The sequence below is a fragment of the Oncorhynchus masou genome, chromosome 32 (assembly GCF_036934945.1).
Source record: "Oncorhynchus masou masou isolate Uvic2021 chromosome 32, UVic_Omas_1.1, whole genome shotgun sequence".
In the NCBI taxonomy this organism is placed as follows: domain Eukaryota; kingdom Metazoa; phylum Chordata; class Actinopteri; order Salmoniformes; family Salmonidae; genus Oncorhynchus; species Oncorhynchus masou.
In genome coordinates this window covers 92,016,236-92,039,275 of record NC_088243.1, presented here as the reverse complement: position 1 = coordinate 92,039,275, position 23,040 = coordinate 92,016,236, and the positions used below count along the sequence as shown (strand labels likewise).

The following is a 23,040-nucleotide window of genomic DNA, read 5'->3' as shown; positions in this document are numbered from 1 at the left end:
TCAGTGTTGTGTTGTATCTATTATAACCATCAGAGTTGTGTTGTATCTATTATAACCATCAGAGTTGTGTTGTGTTGTATCTATTATAACCATCAGAGTTGTGTTGTGTTGTATCTATCATAACCATCAGAGTTGTGTTGTATCTATTATAACCATCAGAGTTGTGTTGTGTTATATCTATTATAACCATCAGAGTTGTGTTGTGTTGTATCTATTATAACCATCAGAGTTGTGTTGTATCTATCATAACCATCAGAGTTGTGTTGTATCTATCATAACCATCAGCGTTGTGTTGTATCTATTATAACCATCAGCGTTGTGTTGTGTTGTATCTATTATAACCATCAGAGTTGTGTTGTATCTATTATAACCATCAGAGTTGTGTTGTGTTGTATCTATTATAACCATCAGAGTTGTGTTGTATCTATCATAACCATCAGAGATGTGTTGTATCTATTATAACCATCAGAGTTGTGTTGTATCTATCATAACCATCAGTGTTGTGTTGTATCTATTATAACCATCAGCGTTGTGTTGTGTTGTATCTATTATAACCATCAGAGTTGTGTTGTATCTATTATAACCATCAGAGTTGTGTTGTGTTGTATCTATTATAACCATCAGAGTTGTGTTGTATCTATTATAACCATCAGAGTTGTGTTGTGTTGTATCTATTATAACCATCAGAGTTGTGTTGTGTTGTATCTATTATAACCATCAGAGTTGTGTTGTATTTATTATAACCATCAGAGTTGTGTTGTGTTGTATCTATTATAACCTTCAGAGTTGTCTTGTGTTGTATCTATCATAACCATCAGAGTTGTGTTGTATCTATTATAACCATCAGAGTTGTGTTGTGTTGTATCTATTATAACCATCAGAGTTGTGTTGTGTTGTATCTATTATAATCATCAGTGTTGTGTTGTATCTATTATAATCATCTGTGTTGTGTTGAATCTATTATAACCATCAGAGTTGAGTTGTGTTGTATCTATCATAACCATCAGAGTTGTGTTGTGTTGTATCTATCATAATCATCAGAGTTGTGTTGTATCTATTATAACCATCAGAGTTGTGTTGTGTCTATCATAACCATCTGTGTTGTGTTGTATCTATTGTAACCATCAGAGTTGTGTTGTATCTATCACAATCATCTGTGTTGTGTTGTATCTATTATAACCATCAGAGTTGTGTTGTATCTATCATAATCATCAGAGTTGTGTTGTGTTGTATCTATCATAATCATCAGTGTTGTGTTGTATCTATCATAATCATCTGTGTTGTGTTGTATCTATTATAACCATCAGATTTGTGTTGTATCTATCATAATCATCTGTGTTGTGTTGTATCTATTATAACCATCAGAGTTGAGTTGTGTTGTATCTATCATAACCATCAGAGTTGTGTTGTATCTATCATAATCATCAGTGTTGTGTTGTATCTATCATAATCATCTGTGTTGTGTTGTATCTATTATAACCATCAGATTTGTGTTGTATCTATCATAATCATCTGTGTTGTGTTGTATCTATTATAACCATCAGAGTTGAGTTGTGTTGTATCTATCATAACCATCAGAGTTGTGTTGTGTTGTATCTATCATAATCATCAGAGTTGTGTTGTATCTATTATAATCATCAGTGTTGTGTTGTATCTATTATAATCATCAGAGTTGTGTTGTATATATCATAATCATCAGAGTTGTGTTGTGTTGTATCTATCATAATCATCAGTGTTGTGTTGTATCTATCATAATCATCTGTGTTGTGTTGTATCTATTATAATCATCAGAGTTGTGTTGTGTTGTATCTATCATAACCATCAGATTTGTGTTGTATCTATCATAATCATCTGTGTTGTGTTGTATCTATTATAACCATCAGAGTTGTGTTGTATTTATTATAACCATCAGAGTTGTGTTGTGTTGTATCTATTATAACCATCAGAGTTGTGTTGTATTTATTATAACCATCAGAGTTGTGTTGTGTTGTATCTATTATAACCATCAGAGTTGTCTTGTGTTGTATCTATCATAACCATCAGAGTTGTGTTGTATCTATTATAATCATCAGTGTTGTGTTGTATCTATTATAACCATCAGAGTTGTGTTGTGTTGTATCTATTATAATCATCTGTGTTGTGTTGAATCTATTATAACCATCAGAGTTGAGTTGTGTTGTATCTATCATAACCATCAGAGTTGTGTTGTGTTGTATCTATCATAATCATCAGAGTTGTGTTGTATCTATCATAATCATCAGAGTTGTGTTGTATCTATTATAATCATCAGAGTTGTGTTGTATCTATCATAATCATCAGAGTTGTGTTGTATCTATTATAATCATCAGAGTTGTGTTGTATCTATTATAATCATCAGTGTTGTGTTGTATCTATTATAACCATCAGAGTTGTGTTGTGTTGTATCTATTATAATCATCAGAGTTGTGTTGTGTCAATTATAATCATCAGAGTTGTGTTGTATCTATCATAATCATCAGTGTTGTGTTGTATCTATTATAACCATCAGAGTTGTGTTGTATCTATCATAATCATCAGAGTTGTGTTGTATCTATTATAACCATCAGAGTTGTGTTGTATCTATTATAATCATCAGAGTTGTGTTGTATCTATTATAATCATCAGTGTTGTGTTGTATCTATTATAATCATCAGAGTTGTGTTGTATCTATCATAATCATCTGTGTTGTGTTGTATCTATCATAATCATCAGAGTTGTGTTGTGTTGTATCTATCATAATCATCAGTGTTGTGTTGTATCTATCATAATCATCTGTGTTGTGTTGTATCTATTATAACCATCAGATTTGTGTTGTATCTATCATAATCATCTGTGTTGTGTTGTATCTATTATAACCATCAGATTTGTGTTGTTTCTATCATAATCATCTGTGTTGTGTTGTATCTATTATAATCATCAGAGTTGTGTTGTATCTATTATAATCATCAGAGTTGTGTTGTATCTATCATAACCATCAGAGTTGTGTTGTATCTATTATAACCATCAGAGTTGTGTTGTATCTATTATAACCATCAGAGTTGTGTTGTATCTATTATAACCATCAGAGTTGTGTTGTGTTGTATCTATTATAACCATCAGAGTTTTGTTGTATCTATTATAACCATCAGCGTTGTGTTGTGTTGTATCTATTATAACCATCAGAGTTGTGTTGTGTTGTATCTATCATAACCATCAGAGTTGTGTTGTATCTATTATAACCATCAGAGTTGTGTTGTGTTGTATCTATTATAACCATCAGAGTTGTGTTGTATCTATTATAACCATCAGTGTAGTGTTGTATCTATCATAACCATCAGAGTTGTGTTGTATCTATTATAATCATCAGTGTTGTGTTGTATCTATTATAATCATCAGTGTTGTGTTGTATCTATCATAACCATCAGAGTTGTGTTGTGTTGTATCTATTATAATCATCAGTGTTGTGTTGTATCTATTATAATCATCAGTGTTGTGTTGTATCTATTATAACCATCAGAGTTGTGTTGTGTTGTATCTATTATAACCATCAGAGTTGTGTTGTATCTATCATAACCATCAGAGTTGTGTTGTATCCATCATAACCATCAGAGTTGTGTTGTGTTGTATCTATCATAATCATCAGAGTTGTGTTGTATCTATTATAACCATCAGAGTTGTGTTGTATCTATTATAATCATCAGAGTTGTGTTGTATCTATTATAACCATCAGAGTTGTGTTGTATCTATTATAACCATCAGTGTTGTGTTGTATCTATCATAACCATCAGAGTTGTGTTGTGTTGTATCTATTATAATCATCAGTGTTGTGTTGTATCTATTATAATCATCAGTGTTGTGTTGTATCTATTATAACCATCTGAGGTGTGTTGTGTTGTATCTATTATAATCATCTGTGTTGTGTTGAATCTATTATAACCATCAGAGTTGAGTTGTGTTGTATCTATCATAACCATCAGAGTTGTGTTGTGTTGTATCTATCATAATCATCAGAGTTGTGTTGTATCTATTATAACCATCAGAGTTGTGTTGTATCTATTATAATCATCAGAGTTGTGTTGTATCTATTATAATCATCAGAGTTGTGTTGTATCCATCATAACCATCTGTGTTGTGTTGTATCTATTATAACCATCAGAGTTGTGTTGTATCTATCATAACCATCAGAGTTGTGTTGTATCTATTATAATCATCAGTGTTGTGTTGTATCTATTATAATCATCAGAGTTGTGTTGTATCTATCATAATCATCAGAGTTGTGTTGTGTTGTATCTATCATAATCATCAGTGTTGTGTTGTATCTATCATAATCATCTGTGTTGTGTTGTATCTATTATAACCATCAGATTTGTGTTGTATCTATTATAATCATCAGAGTTGTGTTGTATCTATCATAATCATCTGTGTTGTGTTGTATCTATTATAACCATCAGAGTTGTGTTGTATCTATCATAACCATCAGAGTTGTGTTGTGTTGTATCTATTATAATCATCAGTGTTGTGTTGTATCTATTATAATCATCAGAGTTGTGTTGTATCTATTATAATCATCAGAGTTGTGTTGTATCTATTATAATCATCAGAGTTGTGTTGTATCTATCATAATCATCAGAGTTGTGTTGTATCTATCATAATCATCAGAGTTGTGTTGTATCTATTATAATCATCAGAGTTGTGTTGTATCTATCATAATCATCTGTGTTGTGTTGTATCTATTATAACCATCAGAGTTGTGTTGTATCTATCATAACCATCAGAGTTGTGTTGTGTTGTATCTATTATAATCATCAGTGTTGTGTTGTATCTATTATAATCATCAGAGTTGTGTTGTATCTATTATAATCATCAGAGTTGTGTTGTATCTATTATAATCATCAGAGTTGTGTTGTATCTATTATAATCATCAGAGTTGTGTTGTATCTATCATAATCATCAGAGTTGTGTTGTATCTATCATAACCATCAGAGTTGTGTTGTATCTATCATAATCATCAGAGTTGTGTTGTATCTATCATAATCATCAGAGTTGTGTTGTATCTATTATAATCATCAGTGTTGTGTTGTATCTATTATAATCATCAGAGTTGTGTTGTATCTATCATAATCATCAGAGTTGTGTTGTGTTGTATCTATTATAATCATCAGAGTTGTGTTGTATCTATTATGATCATCAGAGTTGTGTTGTATCTATCATAATCATCAGAGTTGTGTTGTATCTATTATAACCATCAGAGTTGTGTTGTATCTATTATAATCATCAGAGTTGTGTTGTATCTATTATAATCATCAGTGTTGTGTTGTATCTATTATAATCATCAGAGTTGTGTTGTATCTATCATAATCATCTGTGTTGTGTTGTATCTATCATAATCATCAGAGTTGTGTTGTGTTGTATCTATCATAATCATCAGTGTTGTGTTGTATCTATCATAATCATCTGTGTTGTGTTGTATCTATTATAACCATCAGATTTGTGTTGTATCTATCATAATCATCTGTGTTGTGTTGTATCTATCATAATCATCAGTGTTGTGTTGTATCTATCATAATCATCTGTGTTGTGTTGTATCTATTATAACCATCAGAGTTGTGTTGTATCTATCATAACCATCAGAGTTGTGTTGTGTTGTATCTATTATAATCATCAGTGTTGTGTTGTATCTATTATAATCATCAGAGTTGTGTTGTATCTATTATAATCATCAGAGTTGTGTTGTATCTATTATAATCATCAGAGTTGTGTTGTATCCATCATAACCATCTGTGTTGTGTTGTATCTATTATAACCATCAGAGTTGTGTTGTGTTGTATCTATTATAATCATCAGAGTTGTGTTGTGTCAATTATAATCATCAGAGTTGTGTTGTATCTATCATAATCATCAGTGTTGTGTTGTATCTATTATAACCATCAGAGTTGTGTTGTATCTATCATAATCATCAGAGTTGTGTTGTATCTATTATAACCATCAGAGTTGTGTTGTATCTATTATAATCATCAGAGTTGTGTTGTATCTATTATAATCATCAGTGTTGTGTTGTATCTATTATAATCATCAGAGTTGTGTTGTATCTATCATAATCATCTGTGTTGTGTTGTATCTATCATAATCATCAGAGTTGTGTTGTGTTGTATCTATCATAATCATCAGTGTTGTGTTGTATCTATCATAATCATCTGTGTTGTGTTGTATCTATTATAACCATCAGATTTGTGTTGTATCTATCATAATCATCTGTGTTGTGTTGTATCTATTATAACCATCAGATTTGTGTTGTTTCTATCATAATCATCTGTGTTGTGTTGTATCTATTATAATCATCAGAGTTGTGTTGTATCTATTATAATCATCAGAGTTGTGTTGTATCTATCATAACCATCAGAGTTGTGTTGTATCTATTATAACCATCAGAGTTGTGTTGTATCTATTATAACCATCAGAGTTGTGTTGTATCTATTATAACCATCAGAGTTGTGTTGTGTTGTATCTATTATAACCATCAGAGTTTTGTTGTATCTATTATAACCATCAGCGTTGTGTTGTGTTGTATCTATTATAACCATCAGAGTTGTGTTGTGTTGTATCTATCATAACCATCAGAGTTGTGTTGTATCTATTATAACCATCAGAGTTGTGTTGTGTTGTATCTATTATAACCATCAGAGTTGTGTTGTATCTATTATAACCATCAGTGTAGTGTTGTATCTATCATAACCATCAGAGTTGTGTTGTATCTATTATAATCATCAGTGTTGTGTTGTATCTATTATAATCATCAGTGTTGTGTTGTATCTATCATAACCATCAGAGTTGTGTTGTGTTGTATCTATTATAATCATCAGTGTTGTGTTGTATCTATTATAATCATCAGTGTTGTGTTGTATCTATTATAACCATCAGAGTTGTGTTGTGTTGTATCTATTATAACCATCAGAGTTGTGTTGTATCTATCATAACCATCAGAGTTGTGTTGTATCCATCATAACCATCAGAGTTGTGTTGTGTTGTATCTATCATAATCATCAGAGTTGTGTTGTATCTATTATAACCATCAGAGTTGTGTTGTATCTATTATAATCATCAGAGTTGTGTTGTATCTATTATAACCATCAGAGTTGTGTTGTATCTATTATAACCATCAGTGTTGTGTTGTATCTATCATAACCATCAGAGTTGTGTTGTGTTGTATCTATTATAATCATCAGTGTTGTGTTGTATCTATTATAATCATCAGTGTTGTGTTGTATCTATTATAACCATCTGAGGTGTGTTGTGTTGTATCTATTATAATCATCTGTGTTGTGTTGAATCTATTATAACCATCAGAGTTGAGTTGTGTTGTATCTATCATAACCATCAGAGTTGTGTTGTGTTGTATCTATCATAATCATCAGAGTTGTGTTGTATCTATTATAACCATCAGAGTTGTGTTGTATCTATTATAATCATCAGAGTTGTGTTGTATCTATTATAATCATCAGAGTTGTGTTGTATCCATCATAACCATCTGTGTTGTGTTGTATCTATTATAACCATCAGAGTTGTGTTGTATCTATCATAACCATCAGAGTTGTGTTGTATCTATTATAATCATCAGTGTTGTGTTGTATCTATTATAATCATCAGAGTTGTGTTGTATCTATCATAATCATCAGAGTTGTGTTGTGTTGTATCTATCATAATCATCAGTGTTGTGTTGTATCTATCATAATCATCTGTGTTGTGTTGTATCTATTATAACCATCAGATTTGTGTTGTATCTATTATAATCATCAGAGTTGTGTTGTATCTATCATAATCATCTGTGTTGTGTTGTATCTATTATAACCATCAGAGTTGTGTTGTATCTATCATAACCATCAGAGTTGTGTTGTGTTGTATCTATTATAATCATCAGTGTTGTGTTGTATCTATTATAATCATCAGAGTTGTGTTGTATCTATTATAATCATCAGAGTTGTGTTGTATCTATTATAATCATCAGAGTTGTGTTGTATCTATCATAATCATCAGAGTTGTGTTGTATCTATCATAATCATCAGAGTTGTGTTGTATCTATTATAATCATCAGAGTTGTGTTGTATCTATCATAATCATCTGTGTTGTGTTGTATCTATTATAACCATCAGAGTTGTGTTGTATCTATCATAACCATCAGAGTTGTGTTGTGTTGTATCTATTATAATCATCAGTGTTGTGTTGTATCTATTATAATCATCAGAGTTGTGTTGTATCTATTATAATCATCAGAGTTGTGTTGTATCTATTATAATCATCAGAGTTGTGTTGTATCTATTATAATCATCAGAGTTGTGTTGTATCTATCATAATCATCAGAGTTGTGTTGTATCTATCATAACCATCAGAGTTGTGTTGTATCTATCATAATCATCAGAGTTGTGTTGTATCTATCATAATCATCAGAGTTGTGTTGTATCTATTATAATCATCAGTGTTGTGTTGTATCTATTATAATCATCAGAGTTGTGTTGTATCTATCATAATCATCAGAGTTGTGTTGTGTTGTATCTATTATAATCATCAGAGTTGTGTTGTATCTATTATGATCATCAGAGTTGTGTTGTATCTATCATAATCATCAGAGTTGTGTTGTATCTATTATAACCATCAGAGTTGTGTTGTATCTATTATAATCATCAGAGTTGTGTTGTATCTATTATAATCATCAGTGTTGTGTTGTATCTATTATAATCATCAGAGTTGTGTTGTATCTATCATAATCATCTGTGTTGTGTTGTATCTATCATAATCATCAGAGTTGTGTTGTGTTGTATCTATCATAATCATCAGTGTTGTGTTGTATCTATCATAATCATCTGTGTTGTGTTGTATCTATTATAACCATCAGATTTGTGTTGTATCTATCATAATCATCTGTGTTGTGTTGTATCTATCATAATCATCAGTGTTGTGTTGTATCTATCATAATCATCTGTGTTGTGTTGTATCTATTATAACCATCAGAGTTGTGTTGTATCTATCATAACCATCAGAGTTGTGTTGTGTTGTATCTATTATAATCATCAGTGTTGTGTTGTATCTATTATAATCATCAGAGTTGTGTTGTATCTATTATAATCATCAGAGTTGTGTTGTATCTATTATAATCATCAGAGTTGTGTTGTATCCATCATAACCATCTGTGTTGTGTTGTATCTATTATAACCATCAGAGTTGTGTTGTGTTGTATCTATTATAATCATCAGTGTTGTGTTGTATCTATTATAATCATCAGTGTTGTGTTGTATCTATTATAATCATCAGAGTTGTGTTGTATCTATCATAATCATCAGAGTTGTGTTGTGTTGTATCTATTATAATCATCAGAGTTGTGTTGTATCTATTATGATCATCAGAGTTGTGTTGTATCTATCATAATCATCAGAGTTGTGTTGTATCTATTATAACCATCAGAGTTGTGTTGTATCTATTATAATCATCAGAGTTGTGTTGTATCTATTATAATCATCAGTGTTGTGTTGTATCTATTATAATCATCAGTGTTGTGTTGTATCTATTATAATCATCAGTGTTGTGTTGTATCTATTATAACCATCTGAGGTGTGTTGTGTTGTATCTATTATAATCATCTGTGTTGTGTTGAATCTATTATAACCATCAGAGTTGAGTTGTGTTGTATCTATCATAACCATCAGAGTTGTGTTTTGTTGTATCTATCATAATCATCAGAGTTGTGTTGTATCTATTATAACCATCAGAGTTGTGTTGTATCTATTATAATCATCAGAGTTGTGTTGTATCTATTATAATCATCAGAGTTGTGTTGTATCCATCATAACCATCTGTGTTGTGTTGTATCTATTATAACCATCAGAGTTGTGTTGTATCTATCATAACCATCAGAGTTGTGTTGTATCTATTATAATCATCAGTGTTGTGTTGTATCTATTATAATCATCAGAGTTGTGTTGTATCTATCATAATCATCAGAGTTGTGTTGTGTTGTATCTATCATAATCATCAGTGTTGTGTTGTATCTATCATAATCATCTGTGTTGTGTTGTATCTATTATAACCATCAGATTTGTGTTGTATCTATTATAATCATCAGAGTTGTGTTGTATCTATCATAATCATCTGTGTTGTGTTGTATCTATTATAACCATCAGAGTTGTGTTGTATCTATCATAACCATCAGAGTTGTGTTGTGTTGTATCTATTATAATCATCAGTGTTGTGTTGTATCTATTATAATCATCAGAGTTGTGTTGTATCTATTATAATCATCAGAGTTGTGTTGTATCTATTATAATCATCAGAGTTGTGTTGTATCCATCATAACCATCAGAGTTGTGTTGTATCCATCATAACCATTTGTGTTGTGTTGTATCTATTATAACCATCAGAGTTGTGTTGTATCTATTATAATCATCAGAGTTGTGTTGTATCTATCATAATCATCAGAGTTGTGTTGTGTTGTATCTATCATAATCATCAGTGTTGTGTTGTATCTATCATAATCATCTGTGTTGTGTTGTATCTATTATAACCATCAGATTTGTGTTGTATCTATTATAATCATCAGAGTTGTGTTGTATCTATCATAATCATCTGTGTTGTGTTGTATCTATTATAACCATCAGAGTTGTGTTGTGTTGTATCTATTATAACCATCAGAGTTGTGTTGTATCTATTATAACCATAAGAGTTGTGTTGTATCTATTATAACCATAAGAGTTGTGTTGTATCTATTATAATCATCAGTGTTGTGTTGTATCTATTATAACCATAAGAGTTGTGTTGTATCTATCATAACCATCAGAGTTGTGTTGTGTTGTATCTATTATAATCATCAGTGTTGTGTTGTATCTATCATAATCATCAGAGTTGTGTTGTATCTATTATGATCATCAGAGTTGTGTTGTATCTATTATAATCATCAGAGTTGTGTTGTATCTATTATAATCATCAGAGTTGTGTTGTATCTATTATAATCATCAGTGTTGTGTTGTATCTATTATAACCATAAGAGTTGTGTTGTATCTATCATAACCATCAGAGTTGTGTTGTGTTGTATCTATCATAATCATCAGTGTTGTGTTGTATCTATCATAATCATCTGTGTTGTGTTGTGTCTATTATAATCATCAGAGTTGTGTTGTATCTATTATAACCATCAGAGTTGTGTTGTATCTATTATAATCATCAGTGTTGTGTTGTATCTATTATAACAATCAGTTGTGTTGTGTTGTATCTATTATAACCATCAGAGTTGTGTTGTATCTATTATAATCATCAGTGTTGTGTTGTATCTATCATAACCATCAGAGTTGTGTTGTGTTGTGTCTATTATAATTATCAGAGTTGTGTTGTATCTGTCATAACCATCAGAGTTGTGTTGTATCTATTACAACCATCAGAGTTGTGTTGTATCTATCATAACCATCAGAGTTGTGTTGTATCTATTATAACCATCAGAGTTGTGTTGTATCTATTATAACCATCAGCGTTGTGTTGTATCTATCATAACCATCAGAGTTGTGTTGTATCTATTATAACCATCAGAGTTGTGTTGTATCTATTATAACCATCAGAGTTGTTTTGTGTTGTATCTATTATAATCATCAGAGTTGTGTTGTATCTATTATAATCATCATAGTTGTGTTGTATCTATTATAATCATCAGAGTTGTGTTGTGTTGTATCTATCATCACTATCAGAGTTGTGTTGTATCTATCATAATCAGTGATTTTGTCCAATTCGTCTCAAAAATGTTCTGCCAAAGGAACAGAGCTTGTTGCCTTTTGGCTTATCTGATCCATATTATGTGGTAAATGTGTGGTGACTGGTTGAAATTGTTGTCCCTCTTTTTTTAGTGCAGTGATCGGTCAATTTTCTCCAATAATATTGTGATGATTTGACTGTGATTGGTCCATCCTGGAGAGACTGAGTAACCATGTGTTGTGTGTGTGATTGACAGGGGGGCTTCAGCATCGAGGCGGGCCGTCGCTGTAGCTCGGGAGAGGGTCAATTCACCTTCATGTCTAAGCACGCTCCTCAGATCTACAAGGCCATGGAAGATGCTCTTACTCTGCACAGCGAGATGGAGAATGAAGACACCAAGACCTCTATCCAACATCCTAGCAACTCATCGTCTCCTCAACTTCCTCATTCTTCCACCTCTACTCACCTTCCACATAACTCATCGTCTCCTCAACTTCCTCATTCTTCCACCTCTACTCACCTTCCACGTAACTCATCGTCTCCTCAACTTCCTCATTCTTCCACCTCTACTCACCTTCCACATAACTCATCGTCTCCTCAACTTCCTCATTCTTCCACCTCTACTCACCTTCCACGTAACTCATCGTCTCCTCAACTTCCTCCTTCTTCCACCTCTACTCCCCCTCCTGTCAAACAAAGAGTCCACACCCGCACCGACCTATCAGACAGACCCACTGCCCCTTCTCTACCAATGAGAAACAACCTCTTACACAGCCCTCCAATCATATCTCCTGTTACTGAACAGGTTCCGGGGTCTGAGCCAATGGCTGACTCTGATTGTGATCTGTATGCCACTATAGAGGACCACCTCCTCCCCAGAATGAAGCACCCGCCAGCCCCACTCAGGATGCAGCACAGCCTTCATCTCTATGAGGAGGAAGAGGAGGAGGAGAGGTGTCACTCTCTGGATACAGTCGACCTGAACAAACTGAGGCTGGGGGTGGGGCTGGGGGAGGGGTCTCCTTATTACAACCTGAGAAGGGGTATTACTGGGAGGGCAGAGGAGGAGGAGGAGGAGGAGAGGGAGAGTATGGTGGGTAGCTCACAGTGTATCTATGCTTTAGTGAACAAGCCCTCTGAGACCCAACCACTGTCTCTGGCCTGGTCCCTGCCTCAACCCCAAACCCAGTCCCGGTCTATGCCAAACCTCTCCCGCCTGCAGGCCCAGGCCCAGCTACAGGGGGAAGAAGAGATGGGCTCGGGGGGCTCCATCACCCCCAACCAGGACCCTATCAGCTTTAAACAGAAGCTCTCTGACATCCTGGGTAAGGATCTGGCTAAGTTCCAGCAGCCCCTACCCCCCCTGGCCACAGTGACACCAAGAGGCAGCGAATACTAATGTCTACCGTTACTAAAAGACTTGTGACTGTTACACCAGCTCTATCAGGTCCATCAGAACTAGAAGACGTGGGGAGGTGACTGTTATACCAGCTCTATCAGAACTAGAAGACATGGGGAGGGGACTGTTATACCAGCTCTATCAGAACTAGAAGACATGGGGAGGGGACAGTTATACCAGCTCTATCAGAACTAGAAGACATGGGGAGGGGACAGTTATACCAGCTCTATCAGAACTAGAAGACAAGGGGAGGGGACTGTTATACCAGCTCTATCAGAACTAGAAGACATGGGGAGGGGACTGTTATATCAGCTCTATCAGAACTAGAAGACATGGGGAGGGGACAGTTATACCAGCTCTATCAGAACTAGAAGACATGGGGAGGGGACTGTTATACCAGCTCTATCAGAACTAGAAGACATGGGGAGGTGACTGTTATACCAGCTCTATCAGAACTAGAAGACATGGGGAGGGGACTGTTATACCAGCTCTATCAGAACTAGAAGACATGGGGAGGGGACTGTTATACCAGCTCTATCAGAACTAGAAGACATGGGGAGGGGACTGTTATACCAGCTCTATCAGAACTAGAAGACATGGGGAGGGGACTGTTATACCAGCTCTATCAGAACTAGAAGACATGGGGAGGGGACTGTTATACCAGCTCTATCAGAACTAGAAGACATGGGGAGGTGACTGTTATACCAGCTCTATCAGAACTAGAAGACATGGGGAGGGGACTGTTATACCAGCTCTATCAGAACTAGAAGACATGGGGAGGGGACTGTTATACCAGCTCTATCTGGTCCATCAGAACTAGAAGACATGGGGAGGTGACTGTTATACCAGCTCTATCAGAACTAGAAGACATGGGGAGGGGACTGTTATACCAGCTCTATCAGAACTAGAAGACATGGGGAGGGGACTGTTATACCAGCTCTATCAGAACTAGAAGACATGGGGAGGGGACTGTTATACCAGCTCTATCAGAACTAGAAGACATGGGGAGGGGACTGTTATACCAGCTCTATTAGAACTAAAAGACATGGGGAGGGGACTGTTATACCAGCTCTATCAGAACTAGAAGACATGGGGAGGGGACTGTTATACCAGCTCTATCAGAACTAGAAGACATGGGGAGGGGATTGTTATACCAGCTCTATCAGAACTAGAAGACATGGGGAGGGGACTGTTATACCAGCTCTATCAGAACTAGAAGATATGGGGAGGGGACTGTTATACCAGCTCTATCAGAACTAGAAGACATGGGGAGGGGACTGTTATACCAGCTCTATCAGAACTAGAAGACATGGGGAGGGGACTGTTATACCAGCTCTATCAGAACTAGAAGACATGGGGAGGGGACTGTTATACCAGCTCTATCAGAACTAGAAGACATGGGGAGGGGACTGTTATACCAGCTCTATCAGAACTAGAAGACATGTGGAGGTGACTTGGGACTGTTATACCAGCTCTATCTGGTCTATCAGAACTAGAAGACATGGGGAGGGGACTGTTATACCAGCTCTATCAGAACTAGAAGACATGGGGAGGGGACTGTTATACCAGCTCTATCAGAACTAGAAGACATGGGGAGGGGACTGTTATACCAGCTCTATCAGAACTAGAAGACATGGGGAGGTGACTGTTATACCAGCTCTATCAGCTCTATCAGAACTAGAAGACATGGGGAGGGGACTGTTATACCAGCTCTATCAGAACTAGAAGACATGGGGAGGGGACTGTTATACCAGCTCTATCAGAACTAGAAGACATGGGGAGGGGACTGTTATACCAGCTCTATCAGAACTAGAAGACATGGGGAGGGGACTGTTATACCAGCTCTATTAGAACTAAAAGACATGGGGAGGGGACTGTTATACCAGCTCTATCAGAACTAGAAGACATGGGGAGGGGACTGTTATACCAGCTCTATCAGAACTAGAAGACATGGGGAGGGGATTGTTATACCAGCTCTATCAGAACTAGAAGACATGGGGAGGGGATTGTTATACCAGCTCTATCAGAACTAGAAGACATGGGGAGGGGACTGTTATACCAGCTCTATCAGAACTAGAAGACATGGGGAGGGGACTGTTATACCAGCTCTATCAGAACTAGAAGACATGGGGAGGGGACTGTTATACCAGCTCTATCAGAACTAGAAGACATGGGGAGGGGACTGTTATACCAGCTCTATCAGAACTAGAAGACATGGGGAGGGGACTGTTATACCAGCTCTATCAGAACTAGAAGACATGGGGAGGGGACTGTTATACCAGCTCTATCAGAACTAGAAGACTTGTGGAGGTGACTTGGGACTGTTATACCAGCTCTATCAGGTCTATCAGAACTAGAAGACATGGGGAGGGGACTGTTATACCAGCTCTATCAGAACTAGAAGACATGGGGAGGGGACTGTTATACCAGCTCTATCAGAACTAGAAGACATGGGGAGGGGACTGTTATACCAGCTCTATCAGAACTAGAAGACATGGGGAGGTGACTGTTATACCAGCTCTATCAGCTCTATCAGAACTAGAAGACATGGGGAGGGGACTGTTATACCAGCTCTATCAGAACTAGAAGACGTGGGGAGGTGACTGTTATACCAGCTCCATCAGAACTAGAAGACATGGGGAGGTGACTGTTATACCAGCTCTATCAGAACTAGAAGACATGGGGAGGGGACTGTTATACCAGCTCTATCAGAACTAGAAGACATGGGGAGGGGACTGTTATACCAGCTCTATCAGAACTAGAAGACATGGGGAGGGGACTGTTATACCAGCTCTATCAGAACTAGAAGACATGGGGAGGGGACAGTTATACCAGCTCTATCAGAACTAGAAGACATGGGGAGGGGACTGTTATACCAGCTCTATCAGAACTAGAAGACATGGGGAGGTGACTGTTATATCAGCTCTATCAGAACTAGAAGACATGGGGAGGGGACTGTTATACCAGCTCTATCAGAACTAGAAGACATGGGGAGGTGACTGTTATACCAGCTCTATCAGAACTAGAAGACATGGGGAGGGGACTGTTATACCAGCTCTATCAGAACTAGAAGACATGGGGAGGTGACTGTTATACCAGCTCTATCAGAACTAGAAGACATGGGGAGGGGACTGTTATACCAGCTCTATCAGAACTAGAAGACATGGGGAGGGGACTGTTATACCAGCTCTATCAGAACTAGAAGACATGGGGAGGGGACTGTTATACCAGCTCTATCAGCTCTATCAGAACTAGAAGACATGGGGAGGGGACTGTTATACCAGCTCTATCTGGTCCATCAGAACTAGAAGACATGGGGAGGTGACTGTTATACCAGCTCTATCAGAACTAGAAGACATGGGGAGGGGACTGTTATACCAGTGGCTGTAATTATCACTATTAGGACTCTATCCCGACCTAATCTCATCTACCCAGAACAATATCATGTAAGTTATGTAGTCTGTTCACAAGACATGCTATGAGAGAAGGAAACCAACCAGCATTATTCAAAATATAGGATTCCATCAAAAGTGTTGTGTGTGCATTTGTAAATTGCATTTTTATTTCAACATTTACATATTATGGATGTATCTCTTGCATTAAATTAAAATATATTGAAACAACATATTGAGTTGACTAAATGAAGGTGATACATTTATTTCCCATGCCAATAATGTCCTTGGAATATACATGGAATTCATGGAAGAAAACAAATAACAATAGATTATTATCAAAGTATTTTTGTTTATATATATATTTTTTAAATTATTATTAGATATGCATGCCATCAAACCGTGAAACCAAGTGTTCCAGATGTATTTAGTCAATAAAGTGCGAGAAGAGAAGGAAGTGAAGTCCCAATGAGAAGTCAAATTATCAGGCCTGAAGTCTTCAATATCACACAGTAGGCTAGCTCTTTGTATTTTACAGTGTTGATATCTAATAAATACATATGGTATGATGAAACATCCCTCCCTATGAGTAAAACATGTTGAAAATACAACATTTTCAGCGTCTTGTGCTCACGGGGAAATTCGTGGTCTTGACTAAATGTCGGCTAGACTACCGTTTTAATCTAACCCAGAACGTTATTAAACTTTTCAAGATGAGCTCCAAACAGCGATTGGGGAACATTCCGTTTCAATTACAGTAAATTCGGGAAGGAAAGTAAACCAAATTTTGATGCCAATGTTTCCCAATGTTGCCCTGCTGCTTGCCGAATTGGAATTACTTCCTGAATTTAAAATTAAATTGACCCCATCCCTGGTGTCCATTTATAATAAATAAATATGGCATGATGAGACAAGTGTTCTTGTCTAAATGTAACTGAGAGTAGGCCTAGACTACCGTCACAATCTGAACCAGAATATCATTCAACATTTCAAGGTGGGCTACGTGGCTCTATTTTGGTGTCCGCTATTGTCTTCTAAAACACAGACAGTTTATATAAAGTATTAAAGGATCCGTATGAAAACCTCTCCTAAAAGAGTTCCTATTGTCACTCTAAATCACCGTCTACCGGCCTGTCCGTCCTCAAAGTCACTGTAATGCGACGACTCTCCTCCCGTTAGAAGTGTTAGACACCCTCTTATTCCCCGATCCTAGATCGGATTTAGGCGCAGACAGAATGATGAGGTGACCGACGGGGCCATTGTTCTCCTGTTCTCCGACCGGTCTCTTGTTCTTAGGCTGCGGGGAGGGGGAGTCCTGCAGGGTGTTGCTGATCCCAGTCATCCCGCCGCCACCCCGGAAGGGGGTGAGAGAGCCCCCAGAAGGTTCCTCCTGCCTATGTCTGGTGAGGCGCATCCACTCCGCGACCCTCCCCGGACCTCTGGCTTCACCACCCCGGGGAGCAGGCCCGAAAGCTCCTGGATGTAGATCTGAGCCATCTGGAGAGTGTCATACTTGGACAATTTATTATTATCGGACGGAATCACACTCCGCAACGTGTCAAACGCGTTGTTCAGTCCGTGCATCCTCCGTCTCTCCCCGGGCGTTAGCCGCGACTCGCCGGTGTTTCTGCGGGTGGCCCTGCTGCTCACCGTTTCCTCCCTCTCCCTGGTCCCCAGGTACTGTATCCAGGTCCATCTCTATCGTGACACCACTGTCCGTTAGTTTACTCACCGACATGAGTTTCTCCAGTGAGATATCCATGTAGCCGCTGTGCGCGTAATGGCCCGTATCTCTGGTTGAGTATAGAGACTGCCCTCGAGGAGATGGTACCCTGGTTCTGGATGTGAGAGGCTCCAGTTTAGACTGTTGCATCAGGGGGAAGTCCTCGCCTATGTCGTCTGTTTTCGCTGTCATAACGGCTACAGACATCCACGACTTGGTTGGAGAGGTATGGTGAGTTATTTTGGAACGTGTCTTGAATATTCAGCGGTAAGAGTCGGTTGAAGAGTTAGGATGAGTTTCAGAGGTGGGGAATAAAGTGAACTTTAAAAAGAAATAAAAATCCACCAAAACCAGGTTTGGACAGCGCTGCAATTGGTGTCTATCTTCAATGACCAAGGACGGCACAAACAGTTGACTCACTTGTGACGCAATCTCCTGTCTGTCACCTCTGGATCCTGGCCTTCACTACTTTAGCCCCGCCCACCCAACCCCGCCCAAGGAGGCACACAGGTTTGGATGGCTCAGCCAATGGCGTGGGATGCCTCTTCCCAACAAAAGAAAACAATTGAGGTCAATCTTAACTTTTTTTTCCTGCAAATGTTGTGCATTGTAACTCAACCCTGATGTTGTTGATATTTGTCTTCACTTGGCATCCGAGGTAATTTATTATGCTGAAGACGTTTCGTTTATGTCTTGGGAGAAAATAGTTTTATTTTTCATTTTAAAATAGTTTGTTTTCAACGAATTAACTCGCACGACTAGTGTATTTGTGTTTTATTCGATTCGAGAAAATATTTGGGGACTTTTAGGTGTCGTGAAAAATAAACAAATGATTTATTTTGATCGAATGCACATTTTCCTAAGCGCTACTTTTTGGAGTCTTGTCAGTTTCACCTATAAACATATGAATTATTCACACGAACAGTACAACCAGTACCCTCCGTAACTCGTCTTGTCATCTCCTCATACTTCATCTGAATATTGATCTTCCTCTAGTTTGTGTTGCTGCCAACATCAGTTAAAAACTTCCTTATCCCTTAACAATATAATTTAGCGCAGATAGGCAACGGAATTGGCTCGGGAGATGCAGACTCATAGAGGGACAACTGGCATACATAGCAGAGTAATACATGTTGTAGTTTGTTCTCAAATAAACAGTAAAAATTGACAATCTCTGTGGATTATTTGCGTAATAAAAGTGTCCAGGTGGTAGGCTGAGAGATGGACACACCTGTCTACGTCACTGGACCGGATCACTGATAACAGTTATGTCTGACGACAGGGCTGGTAGGTATAACCACAGCCATGAATCATTTAGTAGTTATAGGAGTCAATACAGGGCTGGTAGGTATAACCACAGCTATGAATCATTTAGTAGTTATAGGAGTCAATACAGGGCTGGTAGGTATAACCACAGCTATGAATCATTTAGTAGTTATAGGAGTCAATACAGGGCTGGTAGGTATAACCACAGCTATGAATCATTTAGTAGTTATAGGAGTCAATACAGGGCTGGTAGGTATAACCACAGCTATGAATCATTTAGTAGTTATAGGAGTCAATACAGGGCTGGTTGGTATAACCACAGCTATGAATCATTTAGTAGTTATAGGAGTCAATGCGGGGCTGGTAGGTATAACCACAGCTATGAATCATTTAGTAGTTATAGGAGTCAATACAGGGCTGGTAGGTATAACTACAGCTATGAATCATTTAGTAGTTATAGGAGTCAATACAGGGCTGGTAGGTATAACCACAGCTATGAATCATTTAGTAGTTATAGGAGTCAATACAGGGCTGGTAGGTATAACCACAGCTATGAATCATTTAGTAGTTATAGGAGTCAATACAGGGCTGGTAGGTATAACCACAGCTATGAATCATTTAGTAGTTATAGGAGTCAATACAGGGCTGGTTGGTATAACCACAGCTATGAATCATTTAGTAGTTATAGGAGTCAATACAGGGCTGGTAGGTATAACCACAGCTATGAATCATTTAGTAGTTATAGGAGTCAATACAGGGCTGGTAGGTATAACCACAGCTATGAATCATTTAGTAGTTATAGGAGTCAATACAGGGCTGGTAGGTATAACCACAGCTATGAATCATTTAGTAGTTATAGGAGTCAATACAGGGCTGGTAGGTATAACCACAGCTATGAATCATTTAGTAGTTATAGGAGTCAATACAGGGCTGGTAGGTATAACCACAGCTATGAATCATTTAGTAGTTATAGGAGTCAATACAGGGCTGGTAGGTATAACCACAGCTATGAATCATTTAGTAGTTATAGGAGTCAATACAGGGCTGGTAGGTATAACCACAGCTATGAATCATTTAGTAGTTATAGGAGTCAATACAGGGCTGGTAGGTATAACCACAGCTATGAATCATTTAGTAGTTATAGGAGTCAATACAGGGCTGGTTGGTATAACCACAGCTATGAATCATTTAGTAGTTATAGGAGTCAATGCGGGGCTGGTAGGTATAACCACAGCTATGAATCATTTAGTAGTTATAGGAGTCAATACAGGGCTGGTAGGTATAACTACAGCTATGAATCATTTAGTAGTTATAGGAGTCAATACAGGGCTGGTAGGTATAACCACAGCCATGAATCATTTAGTAGTTATAGGAGTCAATACAGGGCTGGTAGGTATAACCACAGCCATGAATCATTTAGTAGTTATAGGAGTCAATACAGGGCTGGTAGGTATAACCACAGCCATGAATCATTTAGTAGTTATAGGAGTCAATGCGGGGCTGGTAGGTATAACCACAGCTATGAATCATTTAGTAGTTATAGGAGTCAATACAGGGCTGGTAGGTATAACTACAGCTATGAATCATTTAGTAGTTATAGGAGTCAATACAGGGCTGGTAGGTATAACCACAGCCATGAATCATTTAGTAGTTATAGGAGTCAATACAGGGCTGGTAGGTATAACCACAGCTATGAATCATTTAGTAGTTATAGGAGTCAATACAGGGCTGGTAGGTATAACCACAGCCATGAATCATTTAGTAGTTATAGGAGTCAATACAGGGCTGGTAGGTATAACCACAGCTATGAATCATTTAGTAGTTATAGGAGTCAATACAGGGCTGGTAGGTATAACCACAGCTATGAATCATTTAGTAGTTATAGGAGTCAATGCAGGGCTGGTAGGTATAACCACAGCCATGAATCATTTAGTAGTTATAGGAGTCAATACAGGGCTGGTAGGTATAACCACAGCTATGAATCATTTAGTAGTTATAGGAGTCAATGCAGGGCTGGTAGGTATAAGCACAGCTATGAATCATTTAGTAGTTATAGGAGTCAATGCAGGGCTGGTAGGTATAACCACAGCTATGAATCATTTAGTAGTTATAGGAGTCAATACAGGGCTGGTAGGTATAACCACAGCTATGAATCATTTAGTAGTTATAGGAGTCAATACAGGGCTGGTTGGTATAACCACAGCTATGAATCATTTAGTAGTTATAGGAGTCAATGCGGGGCTGGTAGGTATAACCACAGCTATGAATCATTTAGTAGTTATAGGAGTCAATACAGGGCTGGTAGGTATAACTACAGCTATGAATCATTTAGTAGTTATAGGAGTCAATACAGGGCTGGTAGGTATAACCACAGCCATGAATCATTTAGTAGTTATAGGAGTCAATACAGGGCTGGTAGGTATAACCACAGCCATGAATCATTTAGTAGTTATAGGAGTCAATACAGGGCTGGTAGGTATAACCACAGCCATGAATCATTTAGTAGTTATAGGAGTCAATGCGGGGCTGGTAGGTATAACCACAGCTATGAATCATTTAGTAGTTATAGGAGTCAATACAGGGCTGGTAGGTATAACTACAGCTATGAATCATTTAGTAGTTATAGGAGTCAATACAGGGCTGGTAGGTATAACCACAGCCATGAATCATTTAGTAGTTATAGGAGTCAATACAGGGCTGGTAGGTATAACCACAGCTATGAATCATTTAGTAGTTATAGGAGTCAATACAGGGCTGGTAGGTATAACCACAGCCATGAATCATTTAGTAGTTATAGGAGTCAATACAGGGCTGGTAGGTATAACCACAGCTATGAATCATTTAGTAGTTATAGGAGTCAATACAGGGCTGGTAGGTATAACCACAGCTATGAATCATTTAGTAGTTATAGGAGTCAATGCAGGGCTGGTAGGTATAACCACAGCCATGAATCATTTAGTAGTTATAGGAGTCAATACAGGGCTGGTAGGTATAACCACAGCTATGAATCATTTAGTAGTTATAGGAGTCAATGCAGGGCTGGTAGGTATAAGCACAGCTATGAATCATTTAGTAGTTATAGGAGTCAATGCAGGGCTGGTAGGTATAACCACAGCTATGAATCATTTAGTAGTTATAGGAGTCAATACAGGGCTGGTAGGTATAAGCACAGCTATGAATCATTTAGTAGTTATAGGAGTCAATACAGGGCTGGTAGGTATAAGCACAGCTATGAATCATTTAGTAGTTATAGGAGTCAATACAGGGCTGGTAGGTATAACCACAGCCATGAATCATTTAGTAGTTATAGGAGTCAATACAGGGCTGGTAGGTATAAGCACAGCTATGAATCATTTAGTAGTTATAGGAGTCAATACAGGGTTGGTAGGTATAAGCACAGCTATGAATCATTTAGTAGTTATAGGAGTCAATACAGGGCTGGTAGGTATAAGCACAGCTATGAATCATTTAGTAGTTATAGGAGTCAATACAGGGCTGGTAGGTATAAGCACAGCTATGAATCATTTAGTAGTTATAGG

At 37.3% G+C, this 23,040-nt stretch overlaps 1 protein-coding gene across 1 annotated transcript in view; it reads left to right on the top strand.

The window, feature by feature from the left end:
- Window positions 1-16,743, top strand: part of dok3 (docking protein 3) — a 40,824-nt gene extending 24,081 nt beyond the window's left edge. Inside the window, exon 6 of the mRNA XM_064955460.1 lies at window positions 11,978-16,743. Coding sequence (XP_064811532.1) covers window positions 11,978-13,120 — 1,143 coding nt within the window. The 3' untranslated portion in view covers window positions 13,121-16,743. The remainder of the gene's footprint in view (window positions 1-11,977) is intronic.
- Window positions 16,744-23,040: the final 6,297 nt, after the last annotated feature.